The following is a 22,588-nucleotide window of genomic DNA, read 5'->3' on the forward strand; positions in this document are numbered from 1 at the left end:
GTTTATTTCCCACAAGCTCTCCTTTGGCGGTTTCATCACTTCTCCCAGTTTCAAACATACTTTTGGATATTACCAAATCTTGCAAAATTCACATTTCTAACCACCTGTTCCCTTTCTCTCATCTTTTCTGCCCTTTAATCCACTCTGCGCAGTACTGTCAGACACTCCCTGAAGCACAATTCTGGCCTGTCACATGTAAACGGTTTGCACTGATTACTAAATACGTTCCTTGTTCCTGAGCCTGGCATTTGAAACCTTCCACAATCTGGCCCCAACCCAGCCCTTAACGTGGGTGCCCGCCAACCAAGATGCTGGGCTAAAACCCTGAACTTCCCAGGGCTGTGCTCTCTCTCCTGCCACTGCCTACAGGGAAACACATTGCGTTCCTCTGTCTATGTCGACGTTCTAGTTATTGGGAAAGGCTCAGATCGAGTATCACGTTCTCCGTGAACATTATCCGGACCTTCTCCCGCTCCCTCGCGCCCACTGTTGGGCTTGACGGCAGGACCCATCTTCTGCCTTGCACTCTCGCTATCCCTAGGCAGGACCTACTCCCCTTTCCCTCCCCACCGAGGCTTCCAGGACTGTCACTGCAACATTCAAAATGCTTGTAGTGCTTGAATGTGGTCTAGTTCCCCTCTTCCTCAAATACAGCACCATGGGTTCTATTTTGTTTTTTATTTCCTTGTTACTACAGCAGGTTCTGCATATATATGTACTTATTTATATATGTATATATTTCTTTCAGTCGCCCAGCCATTGTCACCGCCAGGTCCTACCCCACACGCGCGCTCTTTCTCTGGGGTCTCCTTACCCCTACAGCCGGGACCCCGCGCCGCGCGCCCGCCACAGAGCTGCAATCCTCCGGCCTTCCTAGAGGGGCGCGCTCGCCCCCACTTCCGGCGCTCGCGGTCCTAAGCCGTCCTGGTTCGGCTCTCGGGAAGGTCCCCACAGCCCGTGTAGCGAAGGGTGAGTGGCGCGGTCGGGCAGCGCGGCCCCGGGTTTTTCCCACCCGCCCCCGTGCGGCCTCGGTCCTCCCGGACGCCTCTCCCGGCCCCTCGCCCTCCTGTACAAAGTCTTACGCCACGGTGCCACTTGTCCGCCCGCCCACTCGCTCGTCCGCCAGTCCGTTCATCCATCTGTCCGCCAGCCCGCTAATCCACCCGCCCTTCAAGTCCATTCACTCCTCAAGCCCTTACTGGGCGCCTCCCTTGCGCCAGGCCGCAGGCGGAGGAATCCCAGTGCGCGGATGAGCTCTTTTTTTCTCTACTAATCGCGTGGCCAAAGGTCGCTCTTGAGTCAGGTCTCCGCTATAGTCTCTGCTTCCCTAGTCTTAGTTAGATCCTTTATCAGTCACTTTCGGAGCTCCTTCAACTTTCCCCTTTTATAGTTCGTAGTACAATTAAATTAACTAGTTATGTGTTATTTGCTTAATGCCTAACTCTCCCTACCAGTTTTAAGCTCTGCGAGAACAAGGACAATGTCTTGTTCATAACTCTGCGAAGCGCCGAGCACAGTGCCCGGCAGAAAGTAGACACTCAATAAATAAATACGTGAAAATAAATAAATAAATGAGTGAAAAAAACGCAGGCTCTGTGCTAGAGGGGCCCCGGGTTTTGGTGGGGAATGCAGATGTGACAAGGCAGTTCGGGCAGATTACTTAAGAGAGTGGAGTCGAGTTATGCCACTTGGGTTCAAAACAATCCATATGACCTTGGGCAAATTACTAATTTCTCTGTTTTTCTTCAGTTAAACAGGTAGTAACTTATGGAGTGCTAGAGCTGTGAAGATGAAATAAATTTAGACAAAACAGGTAGACAGGCTTGACTCTGTAATAACTCAGTAAGTAACACTTTGTAATAAACCCTCAGTAAGTGTTTTCTATTAACATGAAGTAAACAGTGCCGATACGTTATAATAACAGCTGTTATCATAACAGACAGGTTGCAGCAAGCAGAGCTGTCCAAAATACCCTAGAGTTTTCCGCTGGGTTGCATAGACTAAGAGCCAGATGGGAACAGGGACTCCCCTTTTCCTAGAGGAGGGGCTGTACCCAAGCTCAGTGCTTCTCACAGATCCCCAAGTGTCCCCCTCCCCCATGCTGGAAAATGGGTTCCCTAGACAACTCTATAAACAACTGACACCTAAATCCAGACTTCTGGAAAGCAGTCTGCTGATATCCCCACTGACAAGGCTGCTTTTCACGTTTGCAATGAGTAGATAGAAGGAGCTGTCCCATGGAACACAGCACTGCCTCTTTCCCAACTTCCCTTGGATGAGATATTGGCAGAATCAGGTCACCTGTCCTTTTCTGACCCCTGGCTGGTAAGTTTCCCCAGTAAAGCCTGTTTTATAAGTTGCACTGCTCTTGCCCCACACCTGTGTGTTGAGTACCAACTTTGGGCAAAGCACTGTTTAAAATAATTTATTCCTAATCCCTATAGTGCTATTGCAATGTAGACATTATTAAGTCCATTTTTAGCAAGAAATTGATTCTCAGAAAGGGTCAGTCAGTGAATAATGTCACATCTAGTGAGTGGCTGTACCATGATTCCATACTGGTTCACCGACTCCATAGCTGGTGTGCCCAAGAATCTCCCCCGGAGAACCTCTTTATTGCTCAGATGTGGCCCTATCTCTCTAAGCCCATGCAGCAGGTGAACTCACTGCCCTCCCCTCTACATGGGTCATGAATCCCAGCGGTAGAAATCTCCCTGGCAACATGGGACATGACTCCTGGGGATGAGTCTGCTGGGGATGAGTCTGAACCCAGGATCCTGGGATTTGAGGAAAATCTTCTTGACCAAAAGGGGGAAGCAAAATGAAACAAAGTTTCAGTGGCTGACAGATTTCAAATGGAGACGAGAGGTCACTCTGAGGGCATTCTTATGCGCTATATAGATATCCCTCTTTAGTTTTTAGTGTATTGGAATAGCTAAAAGGAAATACCTGAAACTGTCGAACTGCAACCCAGTAGCCTTGAATCTTGAAGATGATTTATGCATAACTATGTAGTTTACATGGTGTGACTGTGTGATCATGAAAACCTCGTGGCTCATACTCCTTTTTTCCATTTGGACAGATAAGTAGAAAAATGGGGAAAAAAACTAAATGAAAAATAGGATGGGATTGGGGGATGGAATGTTTTGGGTGTTTATTTATTTATTTATTTATTTATTTTTGGAGTAAGGAAAATGTTCAAAAGTTGATTCTGGTGATGAATGCACAACTGTATAATGGTACTGTGAATAGTTGATTGTACATTGTGGATGATTGTAGGGTATGTGAATATATCTCAAATTGAATTAAAAAAAAAACTGGTCAGAGGAACATGATCAGATTTGCAATTTGAAAAGATCACTTTGGTTACAATGTAAATAACAGTATGGAGGCAGTCAAGTGGATGCTGGGAAGCCAGTTGGTGGGTTATTGTGTGGTGTTACACAGAGCATAGTAGCTAGGATGAAGTTGACAGTGGCAGAAATTGGGGGGGGGGGGGGCAGATTCCAGAGAGAGGAAATAAAGTCAATAGGACTTAGTTTGCATTAAATATAGGAGGAAGGTACAGGAAATAACCAGATTAGGGGTGCTTCCAGGTGTCTGACCTGTGCAGCCAGATGCATGTTTTTGCTTCCTGAGACAGGAGCACTGGGGAAAAAGTAGGTTTGAGTGGGAGGAATTTGCATTGGTCATGGATGTACTGAATTTGAGGTCCCTTTGGGGAATTCTCAAGGGTTAGGATAGGAGTGAGTAGCAGGGGTATATAGGTCTGGAGCCTGGATCAAAGGTCTAGGCTAGAGATGGATGGTAACTGAAGGTGAAAATGAGATCGCCTACAAGGAAAGCAGTGAGTGAAAATAGGGGAGAACTTAGGGCAAGCCTTTTGGAAATCTGTTATGGAGAACGGTGAGCCTGTGAAGGAGATGGAGAAGGAGCAGACGATGTTTGATTAAAAACTTCCTTTCAGCCACATATGCATGGAGGATTAGTTTGATGGGGTGTAATATTTATAATAAACATTGACTAATATCACAAACATGTTGAAATTAGAGGGCAAGATACATACCATAGACCAGTGATCAGCAGTGTGACGGCTGCCTGGTAAATGCTATGACACATTAATACACGGATCTGACAGTGCATTGTTGCATGACTCCTTCATGCCAATTGTCACATAATAATGAAAACTACAGAAATGTGTTTAGTATTCTTCTTATTCTCAAAAATTAAGATGAAAAATATCCCTAGGTTTTTACGTATATATGTGTGGGTAGATACCTATTAATTTCTGGCACATGCAGTTTATAGGAAATGCTATTTTGTGGACATTTCAGACCTTTCCCAATGAAGAGCTCAGTGAATGACTCCACCATCCCTCCAGTCACTAGGGCCCGCTGGAAACCTAAAAGTTCTTGACATTTCTCTATTTCACACGCTTGTTGAGGTCATTCTCAAGTCCTGTTAAATCTCCTTTTTTTAATATATCTTTTGGCTCCCTTAGTTCAGGTCCCCATCATCTTTTGCCCAAATGATTGCAGCAGATCCTTTTCCACCTCTTCTCCACCACCACTGAGTGGGCAGACTCTCCAGCCATCCCCGTGGATACAGACTGTAGTACAAACTCAGACCCTTGGTGGCCTGCCTGTTCCTTTCTCACCACTCCTTAACTGTCCCAGGCTCTGGCTTATGGTTTGTGTGTGTGTGTGTGGGGGGGGCTTAAAACAAAAATTTATTGTCTCACAGTTCTGGTGCCTGGAAGTCTGAAATCAAGGTGTCAGCAGGGTCATGCTCCCTTGGAATCCCACAGGGGAGGATCCTTCCTTGTCTCTTCCAGCTTCTGGTGGTTGCTGGCCTCTGGTTCTTAACCCTGGCTGTATATCACACTCAATTGTAGTGCTCATTAGGGCCCCACCCAAGGAGATCCTGACTCATGGGGTCCACGTTCCATGGCTGAGTCTGCAGCATAGCCAGAGACGATAGCCACTGCTCTGGCCACCCAACTACCTACAGTTTCCTCAGTGGGCCACATCGTCTCATACCAACTGTCCTCTCTACCTGAATAGCCTTCCTCTATATCTCTACCTGACACACTTGTATCAAACCCTTCTGAGGTGTCATCTCCAGGCAGCCCTCCCTGACATTTCTTTCTGCCCCTCTCTCCCTGGTCTTGGTCGGTCGTCTTTCCCTTGTATGCCTTGGATCCCTCTGCTTACCTCCTTCCTTGTACTTATTACTCTGTATTTGTCTGTTTACTTGTTGCTTTCCCGAACTAAACAATGAGCCCTTGAGGACGGAGCTTTTAATCCTGAGACTCCTGTTTATTACCCTGCCTCAAACACAGTAAATGCCCAAGTGTTTGTTGAAAGAACAGATGAAGAAATCCATTCCTGTTTTCTTTGTGTTTTCTCAGAACCTTGTGCCATAAAAGTCAATTACAATTTTTCCTTTTTTGTACATTTATCCTGGCCATTCTTCATGACCCCTTCCTAACATTTGAGATATTATTCCTAATTTATAGTATCAACCAAGATTGCCCTGGGCATTAACCCATTCTGTAATAAAAAGAACAAGTGCTTTAAAGTTGGGCAACGACTTTGCTATTTAGGTCTTGACTTTGCTATTTAGTAGTTTTTGGTCTTGTGCAAATTACTTAATTTTCAAGAACCTACGTTTCCTCATCTATAAAATGGGGATAATACTTACTTCATAGCATTATTGTCAGTCCTGAGAACAATCATATTTGTAAAGTGCATGGCCCATAGTATACATTTATTAAGTGCTAGTTCCCTTTTTTGGGGAGGCCCCATGGCAAAATACAAAGGGCTAAACTACTCTGGTTGCAAAGCTCAGTTCCTGCTGTTTTACTGGCTGTGTTTCTTTGGCCAGCTTATGAATTTCAGTATCCTCTTCTGGAAAATGGCCATAATTATAATTGTCCTTATGGAGTTGGGAAAATTAGTTAAAATTTATATTAAGTATCCAACTAATGCGTGGCATCTAGTAGGTGCTCAGTAAAATTGTCATTATTATTCTGAGGTACAACAATATGCTACATTGCTTTTCCTGCTTTCCATGATCTAAAACACTATTATCACTAATGTTGTCTCTAATGGTATTACTAGATATCAGAATGATTTTAGCTATACTAAAATGTTGTATTTCGTAATCTGAAAAAATACTATGTCATCTATGAATGTATTAATTATATGGAAGCTCCTTTTTTGGTCAGTTTTCTTTCCTGTGCTGTGCATCCTGGCTACTAGCCTGCAGTACCTGTGTTTTTATTCTAAGCATATTTTTTTTTGCCCTATGTAACATTGGTATTGTACACTTCAGGAGCTCCCTGAAGAATTGAAATTGAAAAGGAATCTCTCAGATACAGACCTCCTTCCCCTCCCTGCCTCAACCAGGGACCCTTTACATACTATCTTTGTCCAGAATGTCAAGAGAGTCCATCACCTTGGCCTGTCATGCTACCAAAGAACAAGAAGGACTTATAATTGTGAAGGTTGAAGAAGAAAATTATGTTGGGGAGCAGGAATTTGGCCTTTGGGGAAGTCCCCGTAGCCAAGAGATCTTCCGTCAGCAGTTCAGACAGTTTGGCTACTCTGACTCTGCTGGGCCCCGTGAGGCGCTGAGCCATCTCTGTCGCCTCTGCCAACAGTGGCTGAGGCCGGAGATGCACTCCAAGGAGCAGATCCTGGAGCTGCTGGTGCTGGAGCAGTTCCTGGCCATCCTGCCTGAGGAGCTGCAGGCCTGGGTGCGAAAGCATCGGCCAGAGAATGGAGAGGAAGCTGTAACTGTGCTAGAGGAGCTGGAGAAGGAAACTTGATGAGCCAAGGCAACAGGTGAGAAGTAATAGTTTGTTTTTTCCATTTATTTTAGGTTAATGGGGACACCATTATGAGTGGTATTGACTTGGCTGTCAGAGGAGAATTAGAAAATTTATATCTTTTGGGTTATTATTTGCCCACTGGGTCAAGTCACTAGGGCTTTTAGTCCATTGTTTTCTATCTAATCATCTGACTGAATTTCTGATTCCTCCTGTCCTGGTTAGTTTAGGGGTTTCCTCTTGTATGTCCTCAGAATCATAGTGCTGGCACTTGTTTACTCCTAGGACACAGCTCATGACCAGGAATAATCTGGAAGGAAATGACATCCATAGGAGCATTGAAGTCTCTGAGTAGCCAGCTTCAGCCCTTGGAGAACCAGTGCAAGAGTGAGACTCAGGAGTTCCAGGCTCTCCACGAGAGAGGTGAGGAGGCCAGAATCCATTTGGGTTGGAGGATGGGAGGTGAGGGCTGTCATCTGTGGTATTGTTCTTTTTCGTTTGTTTGAAGAGGGCAGGGGGCAACTTGTGTCTGTCATTAAGTATTGTGGATAGACCCACTTGCCTAGAAATATTCTTCCATTGGCTTTGCCTAGAATCTGAAATTCCAATATAATTCCTAATTTTGGATTAAGAATTAAGGTCTTTAATCCCACTTCTAGGTTTATACCCCAAAGAATTGAAAACAGGAACAAACAGATATTTGTACACCAATGTTGATAGAAGGATTATTCACAATAGCCAAAAGGTGGAAGCAACCCAAGTGTTGCTTGGATAAACAAAATGTGTTATATAGATATGCAATGAAATATTATTCAGTCATTTTAAAGGAATGAAGTTCTGATGCATGCTTAACATGGATGAACCTTGAAGACATCATGTTGAAGGAAATAAGTCAGACACAAAAGACCAGATATTGTATGATTCCACTTATGAAATAACTAGAATATGCAAATTCATAGAGACAGAAAGTAGAGTACAGGTTAGCATGGGTGGGGGCAAGGAGAATGGGGAGTTAATATATAATGGGTGCAGGGTTTCTATTGGGGATAATAGAAAAAGTTTGGTAATGGATGGTGATGATGGTAGCACTTTGTGAATGTGATTAATGCCACTGAATTGTATGCTTGGGAGGGGTTGATATGGGTAATTGTATATACGTTTCCACAATTTAAAAAAGAAGAGACTTAAGAGACAATGACAATTAAATGCAATACATATTCCTGGACTGGATCTAATAATGAAGGAGAAAATGCCAAACAGGACATTATTGGGCAAGTGAAAACCTCCCCAGAAACTTAACTATGTGAAGTTAAATTACGATATAAAGTGTACAGTCTATACTCTAATTCATATATTTATTGAATTTGAGGAGGTATTTTAAATCCTATGTTGCATTGCTTTTCTAATTTTTACAGCCCGAATTTTGTCACATACAATTATATTGCCACTTTATACCCTTTATAATTTATGTTTTTTATAAACTCTTTATAATTCAACCTAATTACTACTTTCAGAAAATTTCTCATTAGGTCATCAGGTCTATTTTTCTTTCTTTATTATATGCTAAATATATTTTTTCCTAAGTCTTCCATTTTTTAATAAACACAGCCTTGAATAATTGTATTTTCTATCCAAGATTCGTGGGTGGGTAGTGTGAGTTTTAATGTTTTAGTACTAATCTAAGAAATGCGGAAAAAGAAAGCCAGACAGCTTTCTGTTTTTGTCACGTATTCAATATGAAGATTTATTGTTGTGTTTGAAGTGTTTTGAATTCAAAGAATATCAGAAAGATTTATTTTCATATAGAAAGATAATCTCAAACCAAATTAATATTATTTTTAAGTTGTTTTTTTGTTTCAGTGTGCCTCTATGGTCCTGCTTTCTTCCAATAGGGAAGGCAAATAACACAGTGGAAAGAGTACAAGCTTTAGTGTTAAAGATCTTTGAATCCAGTCTCCACTAATTATTAATTCTGTGACCTTGAGGCTAACTGAGCCTCAGTTTCCTCGATCTGTAAATGTGTATAAGTTATTAGAGGACTTTGGGGAGGATTAGATGTAAATTAGCAGTTTTTTAGATTTTTCTTCCTCATAATAATTCAAAGTTACATTAGCCACCATCTATTAGTATCCTGTGTTGTAGTTACTGGAAATCTGGAAATGAGAGGGGTGTGTTGTGTGAGAGTCAGATTTGGTTGTGGGCAGTCACACCTCCCAGTTATTTCCATCCCTTATGTTTGACCATTTACACATAAAAGAATGAACATGGCAAGACTCCCACCTTACCGCACGAGTCAGGCACTCCCCAAACTCCTTTACTCAAGGCTTCGCAAGTCTTACTCTATTTGCTTATAGTCATTCGGTACACTGGGAACCTTGCCAGAATCGGCAGTTACCATACTTAAACTTCCTAGTTCCTTCCCATTCTCTCCTTCTGTCCAATAACCCTAAAAGCATTTCCTGGTCATATCCTACTGCTTTGCTACTTTGCTAGAAGCACTACTGATCCGAGACTCCCAGACATCTTTCTTTATTCTGATCACTCTTCATCTTTTCCTTTTATAAAAATACATCTTCTTCTCTAACCCAGGATTGTCTCTTAGCTTTCAGTTCTCTCACCACCATTCCTATTTATCTATTTATCTAACTAGTATTGTCTTTCCCTGTTCACCATCCCTCCTTTCCAAAGCTAACTCTCATTCTGTTCACCTTACTCATTGAGGTGGCCCCCTCTCTTTTGCATTATTCTCCCCCAGGTCATTTCTTCTATATTAGGATGCTAGTTTTATGAGATTTCTTCTTAATAGGCATGTTTCATTTGATTTATCTTCTGTTCTGGCTATAATAGTTTCCTTCCTTCTAACCTGGGGAGCAAATGACACTTGTGTTTTCTATTCATATTTTTAGGTAGCAAGATGGTCAAAGTGTTGACAGCAAAGTCAGAAACTATTGAATGTGGAGCATCAGCAGCCATGATAGCCCCAGGAAGACTCCCTAGGGAAACACCTTTAGGACACAAAGCTGGAGAAACTTTGGGAGGTCTGGACAATTTTGAGGACCCAAAAGGAAATGCTGCAAGAAAACAAACTGAGTTCAGCTCCCTTCCCAGGAAAGATATTTCAGTCTGGCTACCTTTAGCAAGAAAAGCCCTACAGAAAAGAGTGTTCTTGAATGTGATGAAAGTGAAGGAAGTCTCAGTCTGAACTCAAATGTTATTACCCGACAGAGAATTCACAATGGGGAAAAGTTCCATGAATGCTTTGAATGTGGGAAAGCCTTCTGCCAGAGCTCAAATCTGATTAGACATCAGAGAATTCATACTGGAGAGAGACCTTATACATGTAAAGAATGTGACAAAGCCTTCAGTTTGAGCTCAGACCTTGTGAGACATCAGAGAATTCATAGTGGTGAGAAACCCTATGAATGCTTTGACTGTGGGAAAGCCTTCTGCCAGAGCTCAAAGCTGATTAGACATCAGCGAATTCATAGTGGCGAGAGACCTTATGCATGTAAAGAATGTGGCAAAGCCTTCAGTTTGAGCTCAGACCTTGTTAGACATCAGAAAATTCATAGTGGTGAGAAACCCTATGAATGTTGTGAATGTGGAAAAGCTTTCAGGGGCAGTTCAGAGCTCATCAGGCATTGGAGAATTCACACTGGAGAGAAACCTTATGAATGCAGAGAATGTGGGAAAGCCTTCAGCTGGAGCTCAGGCCTTATTCAGCATAAGAAAATTCACACTGGAGTTAAAGGTTATGAATGTAATGAATGTGGCAAGGCTTTTGGTAGAAGCTCTATCCTTATTGAACATCAAAGAATTCACACTGGAGAGAAACCTTATGAATGTAATGAATGTGGAAAGTCCTTCAATCAGAGCTCAGCCCTCACCCAGCACCAGAGGATCCACACTGGGGAGAAGCCTTATGAATGTAATGAATGTAGGAAAACATTTAGACATAGGTCAGGCCTTATGCAGCATCAGAGAACTCACACCAGAATTTAACTGTGGGTAATAGTTGTGCAACAGTGAAAAACTAGGAATTCACTTTGTTGGGGGGGGGGTGGTGGTTGGAGGGGTGAGACTCCACCAGAAGTAGAAGTTTCCTGAGAACAAAGTTCCTGTCCCTCCAGTCCAGTTCAGTGCTGTAAGTGGTCCACACATAGATGTTTGTTAAGATGGATTGAAGTGATAAGTGGAAGAAAAATTTCAGCCTGGTTTTCTCCAAAAAAGAATGGTAAGTATTGTCTAGAAATGCCTAACTAATTTCTGGATGAGGACCTTCATCAATATCTCCCTTATCCCAACCCTGATATGACTGTTGTCAGGCACCTTCATAGTAAGTTCAGGATTGGGGCAGGGATCCTGAAAGAGCTCTTTATATGATGGACCAAGAGGTAATCCTTACATGGCAAGGATCTTTGCCTGGCAAGAGCATTAGAACATTTGGCAGATGGAGGATTATTCAGCTATCTGAATTGAGATGGTGAAATGTTGACTTGTACCCTGTGTCAGTTTAACAGTGTCTGAGGTCAATAGCTCATTCTACCCCCTTGCCAGTTCTCTCCTCAGCGCTAAGCTTCAAGCTGAGATCAACTTTTTTACTGTGCACCTTCTATGTGCCAGGCATTTGGGGAAAGACATGGTCATTTCCCTCCCAGAGTTGAGGGACAGAGGGGTATACATCTTTATTAAACAGGTAATTACAGTAAAGTATGTTAAGTGTTTTGGAAGGATAAATCCAGGATTCTGTCAAAGGATATGCCAGGACTATCTATTCTGGTCTATAGTTACTTAGACTACCAGTATATTGCTGTATGTATTAAGGCTTCCTGTATGTAAAATCTCAGTTGATACCTAAAAGGTGGCTAGAGGTTAGCCAGGTCAAGGGTAGAGGGGAAGAGAACATTACAGGCAAAGATCATAGCATTTACAGCAGCATGAAGAGGATCTGGAAACATCCCTTCATTAGGGCTCTTCTCTGGCAGAAATTTGCTCCTGTATACCCTACTCAGAAGCCAGAACATGCTTTGGGCTGTATTCCTGTCTTCCTACTTATGATCACTGAATTAGGTGGTCTAACCTGGACCCAGAATGACCTAAGAGACTTTGAGGTACTCAGAAGAATCAGTGTTATGTAAGACTCTGGTGCATCTTATGGATATGGGCATGCAAGAACACCAAAAAAAGAATGCATACTGTAGGCTAGAGGATCAGTGGGGACTGGGAGTGTTTGTGTTCCACAACTCTAGGGCCCAGGAAATGGGAAGGTCACAAGAACACTCCACATGACTTTCCATGTACTACTAATCCCCATTTTTTGTGCCCCTCATCATCAGGCCTGTAGACCATAAGCTACTTGAGGGCAATAAATATTTGAGTTACTCCCACACATTCAAAACTGTACTTCTCTGCTGATTTTTATTTTTGGCAGTTTTAATTAACCCACAATTACTGAGGTTAATTAATACCTAGGAGAAAAGTTTGATTCCTATTCTAAGATGTCATGATTTCTCTTACAGATAGTGTCACTTCTGAAGAAGACTTGGTGATCACAGCTGTTGTGGATAATAGGGGAGGTGGAAATTGCAGGGATAGTCTTTTTGTGCAAAGTTGGTGGGACTGTCATTGAGTGAGGTTATTCTGAAGTCTAGAGATACTTCAAGTGGGGAGTAAGTTGCCTTTCCCTATAGATGACAATTAGATGATTTATTTTTAGTATCACTCAATAATTACTTTTTTTTCTTGGTTGGAAATTATAAACATTGATAATACAGAGAATGAGAAAAGTATAATACATCCTCATTCCCACCTCCTATAGGAAGAAACACTGTTAACATTTTGGACTACTTTCTGTTTTGTTATTTTTCCCCCACTGTAGCATTTTTGGTAAAAATCTTTTCTCGATTTTAACATTTATACTTTTTTGAGTATATACTTCAACCATTTAGTACTAGAATGTAATGCAAGATGTGTAGTAATAAAATTTGCATTTTAAACTTTTGCCTTGAAAGTTTTCATTCATGAATAAGGAGCACAATAGTATGAGTAGAGATGTGCTTAGAGATGGGGAAGGATCTGGGAAAGAAGTCAGGGAATAATGTTCTCAGCTTTTCTTCCCTGGACAGAAAGTGTCAGGAAATTGTGACATCTGGTCCCCAGGGTTGGAGTCCACCGGAAGTCAGAAAATTGAAGGTCATCTGGGCTACATGGTGGCTGCGTGCTCATGGGAATGAGAGCAAAAAGTACCTTCTTTAAACACACATATCCTGTGTCTATCAGAATCAGGATTCTTCCTCCCCTTTGAGAGGTTCTTCAGCACTAACTGCTTAAGTCTGTGGACTGGGGCAAGAGCCTGGAAACTGCCATGGTCTTCCCCTTCTCCTTCAGCAGGTTCTCAGTGGAAACGTGCAGAAAGAGCCCATGACCCTTTGGATCTCTGGATCAACCAGATAGCTGTAAACTGTAAAACTATTGAGTAGCACTGTCTGTTTCCAGCCCATCAGAGAGCAAAAGAGTAGATGGGTAGAAGTGGGGCCTGGCCAACCCCTGGGCTCACCTTTTCTCTTGACTTCACAGAAATGTTCTCACGTCTATTCCTCCAGGACAGGAAGTTATTGTGATTGGCAGTCCCCCAGCTCTGCCAGCATTCAGACTAAGGATGCACTTTCTGGGGCAAGAGCAGCAAAGGGCTTCACGAGGGATCCTGGAGGAAGCAAGGTCAGATTTGCTTTAAATATCCAGTCCTCTCAGCTGGTCAGTTTGTTGCAGCTTATGGAAATAAGGGAGATGAAGGAAAATGTTATTAAGCACCTTGCCTAAATTGCACATTATCTTTTTAAATCTGCACAAGATCCATTTAAGGAAGACATTGTTGCCTCCTGGACTGCCTCTGTACCCAGAGAAACAAGAGGGTTCTGAGAAGACAGGAAAGACATTGTCTAAGCAAGGTTGCTGAAGGAGGAAACAATTGCTTTTGCTATCCTCCTTCCATTTCTAAGAATGTAGAATGTTGAAGCTTTGACCATAAGAAATCAACTTCAACTTTAAATTGAGAAGCTGGAGTTATGAGATGACAGGACTGTATAACTCATGGCATAGTACTAACAAGAACAAAGGTCTCCGCTTCAAAGCTATTGCTTTTCCTGGCCATAAATCTCCTTCATACAAATAACTTATATTTGCACACAAATTTATAATTTGCAGAGGACTTGCTTGTATACTACATGTGAGAGCAGTTAATCTCATTGTCATTTTCCCAATGAGACAATCAAGGATTAGAGCAGTTAGTTAATGTCCTTGAAACTTGGAAGGAACAGATGTTATGGAAAGCAAATGTTTTACTTAATATTTTCTCAACTATCCTGGTCTTCCATTCTTTAACTTTTTCTAATTTTTAAAATATTAAGACATTTACTTTAAAAATTTTGGAACATATAGGAAAAAATTAAATCACCTATAATCTCATCAACCAGAGATAACCATTATTATCATTTTTAGATTATGTATTTCTACTTTTAATGCATAAGTGTATTTTTTACATGGGATCATATTGTACATTCCGATTTGCAGTATTTTTTACTTAACATCATGAATGTTTTATCATTTTAAATATTAATCAGTATAACTTTTAACCACTTAACTTTTCTTACACATTCATGATTTCTGAAGCATACATTTCCATGTAGAATTTTAAAGTCAAAACCAATGCTTAAGGCTTCTGGTGTTGATTGCCAGAGACAGCATCTATTCACATCTCACCAGCAGCATTAAAGTCCCCATTTCCCTTAAAACTTGTCATTATTAAGAGGGAAAAAAGTGCCATGTCAATTGTTTTAAAATATATTAATCCTAGTGAGGTTGAACATCTATTTATTCCCTATTTGCATTTATTATTTTTTGATTTGGGCCTACTGAAATATTTTTTCCACTGAGTCTTTCATGGGGAGACAGTATAGAGAAGTGGCTCCACAGAAGGGTTCCAGATTCCTACTCCCTTGGTTCAAAGTCTTACCTCACCACTTGTAGCTGTATGATCTCCAGTAAACCATGATCCTATGCCTTCATTTCCTCATCAGCAAAATATAGGCTGTTGTGAAAAATAACTAATACATATATACCAAGCCCTTAGCAAGTATCTATTGTATTGCTTATTGATAAATGCAAGAGCTCTCTAAGGAATATTTTCCTCTGTAATCTATGTTGTCCTACCCTTTTCAGTTTGTTTGGGTCTTTTCTCTGGAAAAAGCTGAACTCAAGATTGAGCAACTCCTACCATGTATTTTATTTTTCCAGCTCATCTTATCCTTTCTTTCCAAACATGGGCATTTAGCCCTTCTGTCACTTACTGGTTAGTATGTTCCTGTGTAGGCCCCAAAAGCATTACTTTTCTTTGTTTCCTTTTATTCACATGAAAATAATTTTCTCTATGCACAGGAAACCAGGTTTCCACACAGATTTATGGTTTTGGTAAGGTGTGTTATTCTTCCAACCTATTAGGTCTTTTGAATGATGTCTTTCTGCTGCTAACTAACCCGTATAACTTTTCACCTTGCACGAGAAGAACCAGCCTAGAGATATCTTCCTGCTGGGCCCCTCCAGAGAGAGGAGTCTCTGGATTGACCATGACTGTTACTTTACGTTGTCACTTCCTTAGCATTGTCTTTAACCAAATTCACAAAACACTGCTGATATAAGACAAAATTAATCAGGTGAAGTACCTTAAGAACATCATTAGTCACAAATCCAGAGAGAAACTAACAGATATTTTTGAGAACCTGAGCCCAAGGAACACCAGAAACTGGGGGGGATAAAGCCCCAGAAACAAATGACACAGAGACAAAGCAGCTTCTGATTAACAACCTTGGAAGTTAGGAGGAACCTGACAGCAGCTCTGTTAATGTCCTAAGAACCAAAGGAGCTCTCATGCCTGGGAAAGGGAGACTTAGGACTTTCAATGTCTAAGCTGGACTCTTTCTCATTCCTACCCCCATTGAAGTTCTAGTCTACCCTGAAAGTTGGGCAAGGAAACTAATTAGCCCTTTCTCTAAGATCCTACCAGACCAAGACAAGCTAAGCTCCTCACCACTGTGGACCAAAGGCCCGTTTGTCAAATAACAAAGTTCAGTGGCTTGTATTTTGCTACAGGCACTGCTTAAGAGAGTCTGACTCTTCCCCTGCCTCTCTTGTGGACCCCAATTCAACAGGAACTGAAGAGGAATGCTCCAAAGTGGTTTTAAAACATTTACTTTCCATATGTGTGACTTTCTCTTCCTGGCCTCTTGTTCCCTCTACTGGGAACTTTATTCCCTGGCGTACCCCCTGGCTAACTTGCCTATCTTCTTCAGGCCATTTTCTCCAGAAGCCTTCCCTGAACCAAGGCTCGATTAGGTGTTCTTCCTTCAGGTCACATAGCACTGATCATACTATAGTATCAATGCCTGTTTGACTGCCTTGCCCATTAAGACTGCTGATATCACATCCTACTTTCCATTATATCCTTAGTGCCTGGCACAAAGCAGGCACTCAAAAGCAAATGTTGGATGAATTTGTATTCTTTCTTCTTACTCCTAAGTTTTGGCATGTCCTGGGCTCAACAAATCACTGATGAAACTATTTCTCCATTTATCCTGGTGCCCTGTCACCATCCTTATTTGGGACTATAAAATTTTTTTATTTCCTGAGAGTGACAAAAAGTCCCTTATACTGCTCAACATCCCCCGACTCTGGCATACTGACAGTCAAATGCAGAGACAAAAGCTTGGATCACTGTATTCGTTTCATGATCCTGTCATGTGAAGTGATGTTTCAATGTTAGATTCCCATTTTTCATTGTACCCTGATAGTAAGAGAAAAGCTGGAAGTACTAGCCTCTCCCATCTGTCAGATTAGTTCCAGGAAAAACTTTTAAGGGACAGTTTGCATTAGCACTGGTTAAGTGCTCCAAAAAGCAAGTTAGACTGATTCAAGACCTAGTAGTTTACAACCTTTAAGGAGTCAAGATATGAATCTGTCTGAGGCATTTACAGTATTGTTATTCACAGTTTACTCTACAGTGTGTACTCTCTGATGGCGCATAAGGACTGATCTGTGCCTGAAAGCCTTCCCACATTCATTACATATATAAGCTTCATCCCCAGAATGGATTCTCTGGTGCTGAGTAAGGGCTGAGCTCCTTTTGAAGGCTTTGCCACATTCATTACACTGATAAGGTTCCTCTCCACTATGAATTCTCTGGTGTCTGATGAGGTTTGAACTCAAACTAAAGGCCTTTCCACATTCATTACATTCATAGGGTTTCTCTCCACTATGTATCCTCTGATGAGTAATCAGCTCTGAGCTCTGCCTGAAAGCTTTTCCACATTCATTACATTCATAAGGTCTCTCTCCTGTATGAATTCGTTGATGTCTAATAAGCTTTGAGCTTTGGCTAAAGGTTTTCCCACACTCATTACATTCATAGGGTTTCTCACCAGTGTGAATTCTTTGATGTATAATGAGATAGGAACTTTGACTGAATGCTTTACCACATTCATTACATTTACAAGCTTTCTCACCAGTATGAATTTTCCGATGTCTAATAAGGGCTGAGCTCTGATTGAAGGCTTTCCCACATTCACTACATTCATATGCTTTTTCACCACTATGAATTCTCTGATGAATAATAAGATATGACCTCAAACTAAAGGCCTTTCCACATTGGTTACACTTATAGGGTTTTTCTCCAGTGTGGATTCTCTGATGTTGTGTTAGAGAGGAATGCTGTTTGAAGCTGTGCCCACATACATCACATCTATAAGGTCTCTCTTCCGTAGGAACTTTCTGATATGATATAGAGTTGGTACTTAGAATCAAACTTCTTTCAGGCTCATCATGATGGTGTCTCTTTCCTAGAGATTTGTGTGTGAAGATCACTTGACTAAAACTGTCCCTTTGGGAAGGGGATCTTCTTAATTTCTCCCCTGTAGCACTTCCATGCTGAAACTCTAAATTGTTTTCATGTTCACTGACTTCTCCAAATGAAGGTTCCTGAGGGAGTCCCTGTGATTTTTCTCCCAAAATTTCCTTCTTTGTCAATGATTCATTGTTCTCACAACCTGAAATGATAAATTGCAAAATAAGAGTTTACATTTCTCCAGGCACTATAAGTAATGAGAAAAAACAGAAGTCTCTAACTACAAAGATATCCTTTCCCACTGTATCTTTTCTGTAACTGGCTAGGGGCCCTCCTCCTTTCTAATGCAAAGACCTAAATCTACACTTTGAATTTTATCCTTTCCTGACTCTTGAGTCCTCCTATGATAGATTACCTACTACTCCTTTCCTATTGTTTTCAAACTCTTTCTCTATTAACTCCTAGTCATCAGCATTTAAATCAGCTCAAGCTGCTCATCTTTTTAAATCAAGTTCCTTGCTCACATGTCCCTCAAGCAATCTTGCTCACTCCTATTTACAGCAGAGCATCTTGAAAGGGTTGCCTGTACTCATCCCCATTCTGCAATCTGGTTTCTGCCTCACCCTGCTCCACCTCCACTGATACCACTCTTGCCAAAGTCACCAACTTTACAGTTGCTTAATGCAATGTGTGTATTCCAGATCTTACGTAGTTGGCCTCGCTGCAGGACATGTCACTGGGAACCACACCTTCCTTCTAAAGATGTTTTCTTTTCACTCTACTAGCTTCAGGTTTCGGCTGTTCCTTTTTAGTCTCCAGGGTTAGTCAACTCAAACATTAATGTTCCTCAGGATTTTGTTCTGGATTGTCATGTATCCTCACGCTACAAACTCTCTACCCTCAAGGCTTCAATTACTACTTATAAGCTAAGGTCTTCTCAGATCCCCAACTCTATCTCAGTTCTCTCTAATAAACTCTAGACTCTCATATCCAACTGCTAATATGGCATTTCATTTGTGAATATTTCATGAGCACCAAAATGAACCAAACTAAACACATCATCAAATGTATTTGTTTTCCCTTAAGTTTTGCCATTTACATCAACAGCATCACCATGAACCAGGTTGTTCAAAACTGAGAACTGAGTATCATCCTCAACTCCTCTCCCTCACCCTCCACTTTTAACGATCAGGAGATACTGCAAAGTAATTTAAATGCTGATGAACAGGAGTCAGAGTTGATTTACCTCCACTCCCCTCCCCCATACATCTTGATTTATTGACCGTGGCCACTTCAGTTACAATAGCCTCTAACAGGACTCCAGACTCCTCTTTTACCTTCCTCAAATCCATTCCCCACTCTGCAGCTAAGTTCTAAAACACAAATCCAATGTTATTCCCTTGCCCAAAACCCTTCAACTGCACACCACTGTACTCAGGAAACTGTATAAACTAACTGCATAACAGATGTTTTCATGACCTGGATTCCATTTTCCTCTCTAGTTCATCTCTTACTAACAATTACCTATTGAAGCCAAACTGTCCTACCTGCAATTCCTAGAATGGCCAGTACTCTCTCACCTCCAGGACATTGTTGCCTCTATTTGGGACACTTCTCCTCCTTTCTATTTACCTGGCTTTCTCCTACTTATACTTTGGGTCTTAGATGTCTCTTCCTCCAGGAAGTATTCCATGAACCTCTTAAGGTTGGTTTACCTGCCTTTCTATGTGCTCCCATAGTACCTAGTGCCTACTTTTATTCTATAACTTATTATACTATATTGCAATTGCCTTTTTGCTTGTCCAGCAACCCACCTAGCCTGAAAGCTCCTTGGAAATAGAAACCCAGTGCCTAGCAAAGTACCAGATATGTATCAATACCCTATTAAGTTGTAAAATGAAGGGATGAATGAATAAGTGAATAAATGATAGGAAATTGACACAAAGAGGGTTGGTTGCACTTCATGAGGGCTGCTGAAAGCAAAGCTGTTGAGTGTACACATCTGAGTAATAAAGTTTGTAAAATGCAATTAATTCTGCATCCTTAAATCAAGAGGCCTAACTGATGAGATGAGTTTCTTTTCCTCACCACTTTTTTGGGAAAGGCAAGGTTCCCAGGATTCCAGCTCTGTCTCTAAAGGCTGGAGTTGAACATTTGTTGACTCCTGGGATGCTCCAAGAGATGTCAAATCCTTCCATGGTACTGCTGGTCCCTGTGGGCTAGCTGGAACCTAAAGTCAATAAAATATAGTTAGCTTTGTGAGAAGAATTCCTGGGGAAACGGCTTAGTAAAAGTCTCAGAGAAGATGTAAACAAGGTCATCTCTAAGGATGAGAGATAGGAGAGAAAAGAACCATTTAAGAGACAGATGCTAGCCCAAGTAGTAACTTCAGGGTTATAATTCAGTAGAGAAAAACAAATTTTCAACCTACTGTTATGATGATGCCACATGCTCCAAGTTGGAAAGTCTTTCCCCCAAACACATCACATCTCCCCGTTCCCACCTGCTGCCCTGGATCATCAAACTCTCTTTCCAAATCTTCCAACAGATTCACAGCCTCCTCGCCGCTTTTTGGACTATGTTGTTGAATCCAGGTCTGCAGCTCCTCAGGCAGGATGCTCAAGAACTGCTCCAGCACCAGCAGTTCCAGGATCTGCTCCTTTGTGTGCAACTCAGGCATCAGCCACTGATAGCAAAGCTCCTGGAGACGGCCCAGAGCCTCCCGAGGTCCAGATGTCTCCCGGTAGCAAAACTTTCTGAACTGCTGGCGAAACATTTCTTGGCAAAATTCACTACTCCCATTCTGTTTAGATTTCTGACTCCAGGAAAGGCCCCCTTCTATTTTCACTAATGTTAGTTCTTGTTCCTGAGGATCCTGAGTTACCAGGGTTGAAATCGCTCTGGATTCTACAGCCATTCTAGTCTGAACCAACTTGGCAAAAAGTTCACAATTGGATTTGGTGCTTCAGAATTTCCTTGAGTGTCTCTTCTTTCAAAGGCTTTCCTGAAGGATACAAAAGCATTGTTAACTTATGGCAGTGAAACAAAAAAAAAACTGCTAAGAACTTGTAAATAATTAATATCAGACACTCCTGTATTTATCAAAGGGAGCAAATTAGAGACTGTAACCAAATAATCAAATGGCAAGGAAAAACCCATCGCCTTACTCAGTATCTCCCATTCTGAAGATATGGGACCATGTCAGACCGTTGCTACCACTAATGCTAAAATAAATGATGTTTGAAGCGAAAGGACACAATGTTAACATGAATCACACAGTGTGAAAATACTTCCTTTTCAATTCTCTTTCAATCTTGATCACATCAAGGAAAAAAATCTTGTGTGCTAATATGTCTTTAGTTTACCTGTAAAATTTGCAAAACTCATTTTTTAATATATAAAGTACAGGGTTCATACTCCAACTTTCAAGGGCAACAGTCTCTAGTTACAATTTAATAATGCTGATTTTTAAAAATCTATTTTTAGTTACCTATTACCACCTCTTACCACCTATCAAGCCGATTTTAAGGTAGGAATAAAACATTTTTAAAATTATACAGTTTAAAAATTCACTTTACATAGGAGTCGACTTAAATAAAAACGTTATTGGGTATTTGCTATTTGATCAAATTAAGGATTCGTTGAATTCTTTCAACAAATACCGAGGCTTCTGTCCTGTGAGCGGCACTAGGAAACATAGGTTCTTGCCTGTGAATAAATGAGTCTACGGAGGAACTAACCAAGGATGTGTTAAATGCTTATCATGTGCATAAAAACTTGCTAGGTATCAAAAAGAAACACAAAAGAAGTAAAAAGCACATTCTCAGCCCTCAAAAAGCTTAGAACATACTGGAAATAAAAAATTTTAAAGTGAACAACAGCAATAAATAATTGTGATACAGGCCAAACATGATCGGATTTTTAAGATGGAGGAATATCTATGGGAGCGTATGCCCTTAAATTAGTCAACAGGAAAAATCAGTAATATTTAATCCTGACATTACGGTTAACGTTAGAGATTAAAATATTTAATTTGCAAAACTGCAACAAATTAGCCAGTTCAACTCCACTAACCTTCTATTTTGATATCCCTGGTTGAACCACGGCGTTTACGATGTCTCTGAGACGGGGGAATAACTGTTTTCGATCCCAAAGCGGGGGCTTGAGTGCAGGCCTCCTCTACGTCCCCAAGACACTCGAAGACGCCACCCGGATAAGGGGTTGTAATCCCGAGGAGGCCGTGCCAAAGAGCTGCGCTCCTCCACCCCGAGCCCACCGCCCCGGCTGTGAACCCTCCCCGCCCTCCCTCTGCCGCGGGCCCCGTGGCCCTCAACGCGAAGTCCAGGATCCGCCCGACACCACCGGCCGAGCCCAAGCGACCAACCCCATGCTGCTAGCTACAAAGACCGGAAGTGCGCGCCCTCCGCCTTCCGCTCGCGCGCGTCGCTGGGGCGTCCTCCCGAGCCCCAGTCTGCCCCGCCGCTGATCACAGGTAGCCAATCAGTGGTGGCTTCGACTCTTCTCACAGCCTGCCTGCCCTGCGGAGTCCTAGTTCGCGGCGGGGCGCGCTGAGAGTGGTGCGATTCAACCAGGCACTTCCTTGGGGGGCCCTGGCCTGCATCCACTGCTGACGACCACTGTTGGTCACACCGCACTCCTCGATTTCCCGACTCGTTCCGCCCCCAATTTTTCGGAAACGTATTCAGATTTCCTTGTAATTTCAGTTCTTTTCCATCATCTCCTGCAAAAGGCAATGGGTGAATGAACAGGCTGAATGAAAAACAACATTTATATTGCTCTGTCCCATGGATAACAGTTTGAACCTTACCACAGTTCTATGCTGTGGGGGTATTATCTCCTTTTTA

The 22,588-nt window shown here is 41.8% G+C and overlaps 3 protein-coding genes across 6 annotated transcripts in view; 1 reads left to right on the forward strand and 2 right to left on the reverse strand.

Moving 5' to 3' along the window:
* The window catches only part of LOC119511523 (zinc finger protein 271), a 309,072-nt gene extending 308,086 nt beyond the window's left edge, over window positions 1–986 (reverse strand). For all 3 annotated transcript variants that reach the window (XM_037806002.1, XM_037806001.1, XM_037806000.1), the window contains exon 1: window positions 815–986. The gene's annotated coding sequence lies outside the window, so the exon portion shown is untranslated. The remainder of the gene's footprint in view (window positions 1–814) is intronic.
* On the forward strand, window positions 850–12,934 carry ZSCAN30 (zinc finger and SCAN domain containing 30). The gene is given in 7 exon segments (XM_037806005.1): window positions 850–969; window positions 6,337–6,826; window positions 6,828–6,848; window positions 7,118–7,136; window positions 7,139–7,255; window positions 9,739–9,923; window positions 9,926–12,934. Coding segments are annotated over 6 exon segments (1,638 nt in total). The 5' UTR covers window positions 850–969; window positions 6,337–6,439; the 3' UTR covers window positions 10,835–12,934.
* Window positions 8,613–21,992, reverse strand: ZNF397 (zinc finger protein 397). Of its 2 annotated transcripts, none has more exons than XM_037806004.1 (4): window positions 21,798–21,992; window positions 20,227–20,727; window positions 19,812–19,953; window positions 8,613–17,925 (listed from the first exon to the last, which is right to left on the reverse strand). In XM_037806004.1, exons 2-4 carry the CDS (start codon window positions 20,638–20,640, stop codon window positions 16,874–16,876), a joined length of 1,608 nt encoding a protein of 535 aa, XP_037661932.1. In that variant the 5' UTR covers window positions 20,641–20,727; window positions 21,798–21,992; the 3' UTR covers window positions 8,613–16,873. The 2 variants fall into 2 exon arrangements, with proteins under 2 accessions (XP_037661932.1, XP_037661931.1); XM_037806003.1 differs by having other exon boundaries at window positions 20,155–20,727.
* Window positions 21,993–22,588: the final 596 nt, after the last annotated feature.

The sequence above is a fragment of the Choloepus didactylus genome, chromosome 16 (genome assembly GCF_015220235.1).
Source record: "Choloepus didactylus isolate mChoDid1 chromosome 16, mChoDid1.pri, whole genome shotgun sequence".
Classification (NCBI taxonomy): Eukaryota; Metazoa; Chordata; class Mammalia; order Pilosa; family Megalonychidae; genus Choloepus; species Choloepus didactylus.

Excerpts from the sequence above, each read along its gene's own strand:
- ZNF397 (XM_037806003.1), bottom strand. The coding sequence starts at position 20,640 with ATGGCTGTAGAATCCAGAGCGATTTCAACCCTGGTAACTCAGGATCCT. Across the intron at positions 19,954-20,154 it reads CATGTGGCATCATCATAACA|GTTCCAGCTAGCCCACAGGG; the intron begins GTAGGTTGAAAA and ends TATTGACTTTAG. Across the intron at positions 17,926-19,811 it reads TTGCCTTTCCCAAAAAAGTG|GTTGTGAGAACAATGAATCA; the intron begins GTGAGGAAAAGA and ends TTATCATTTCAG.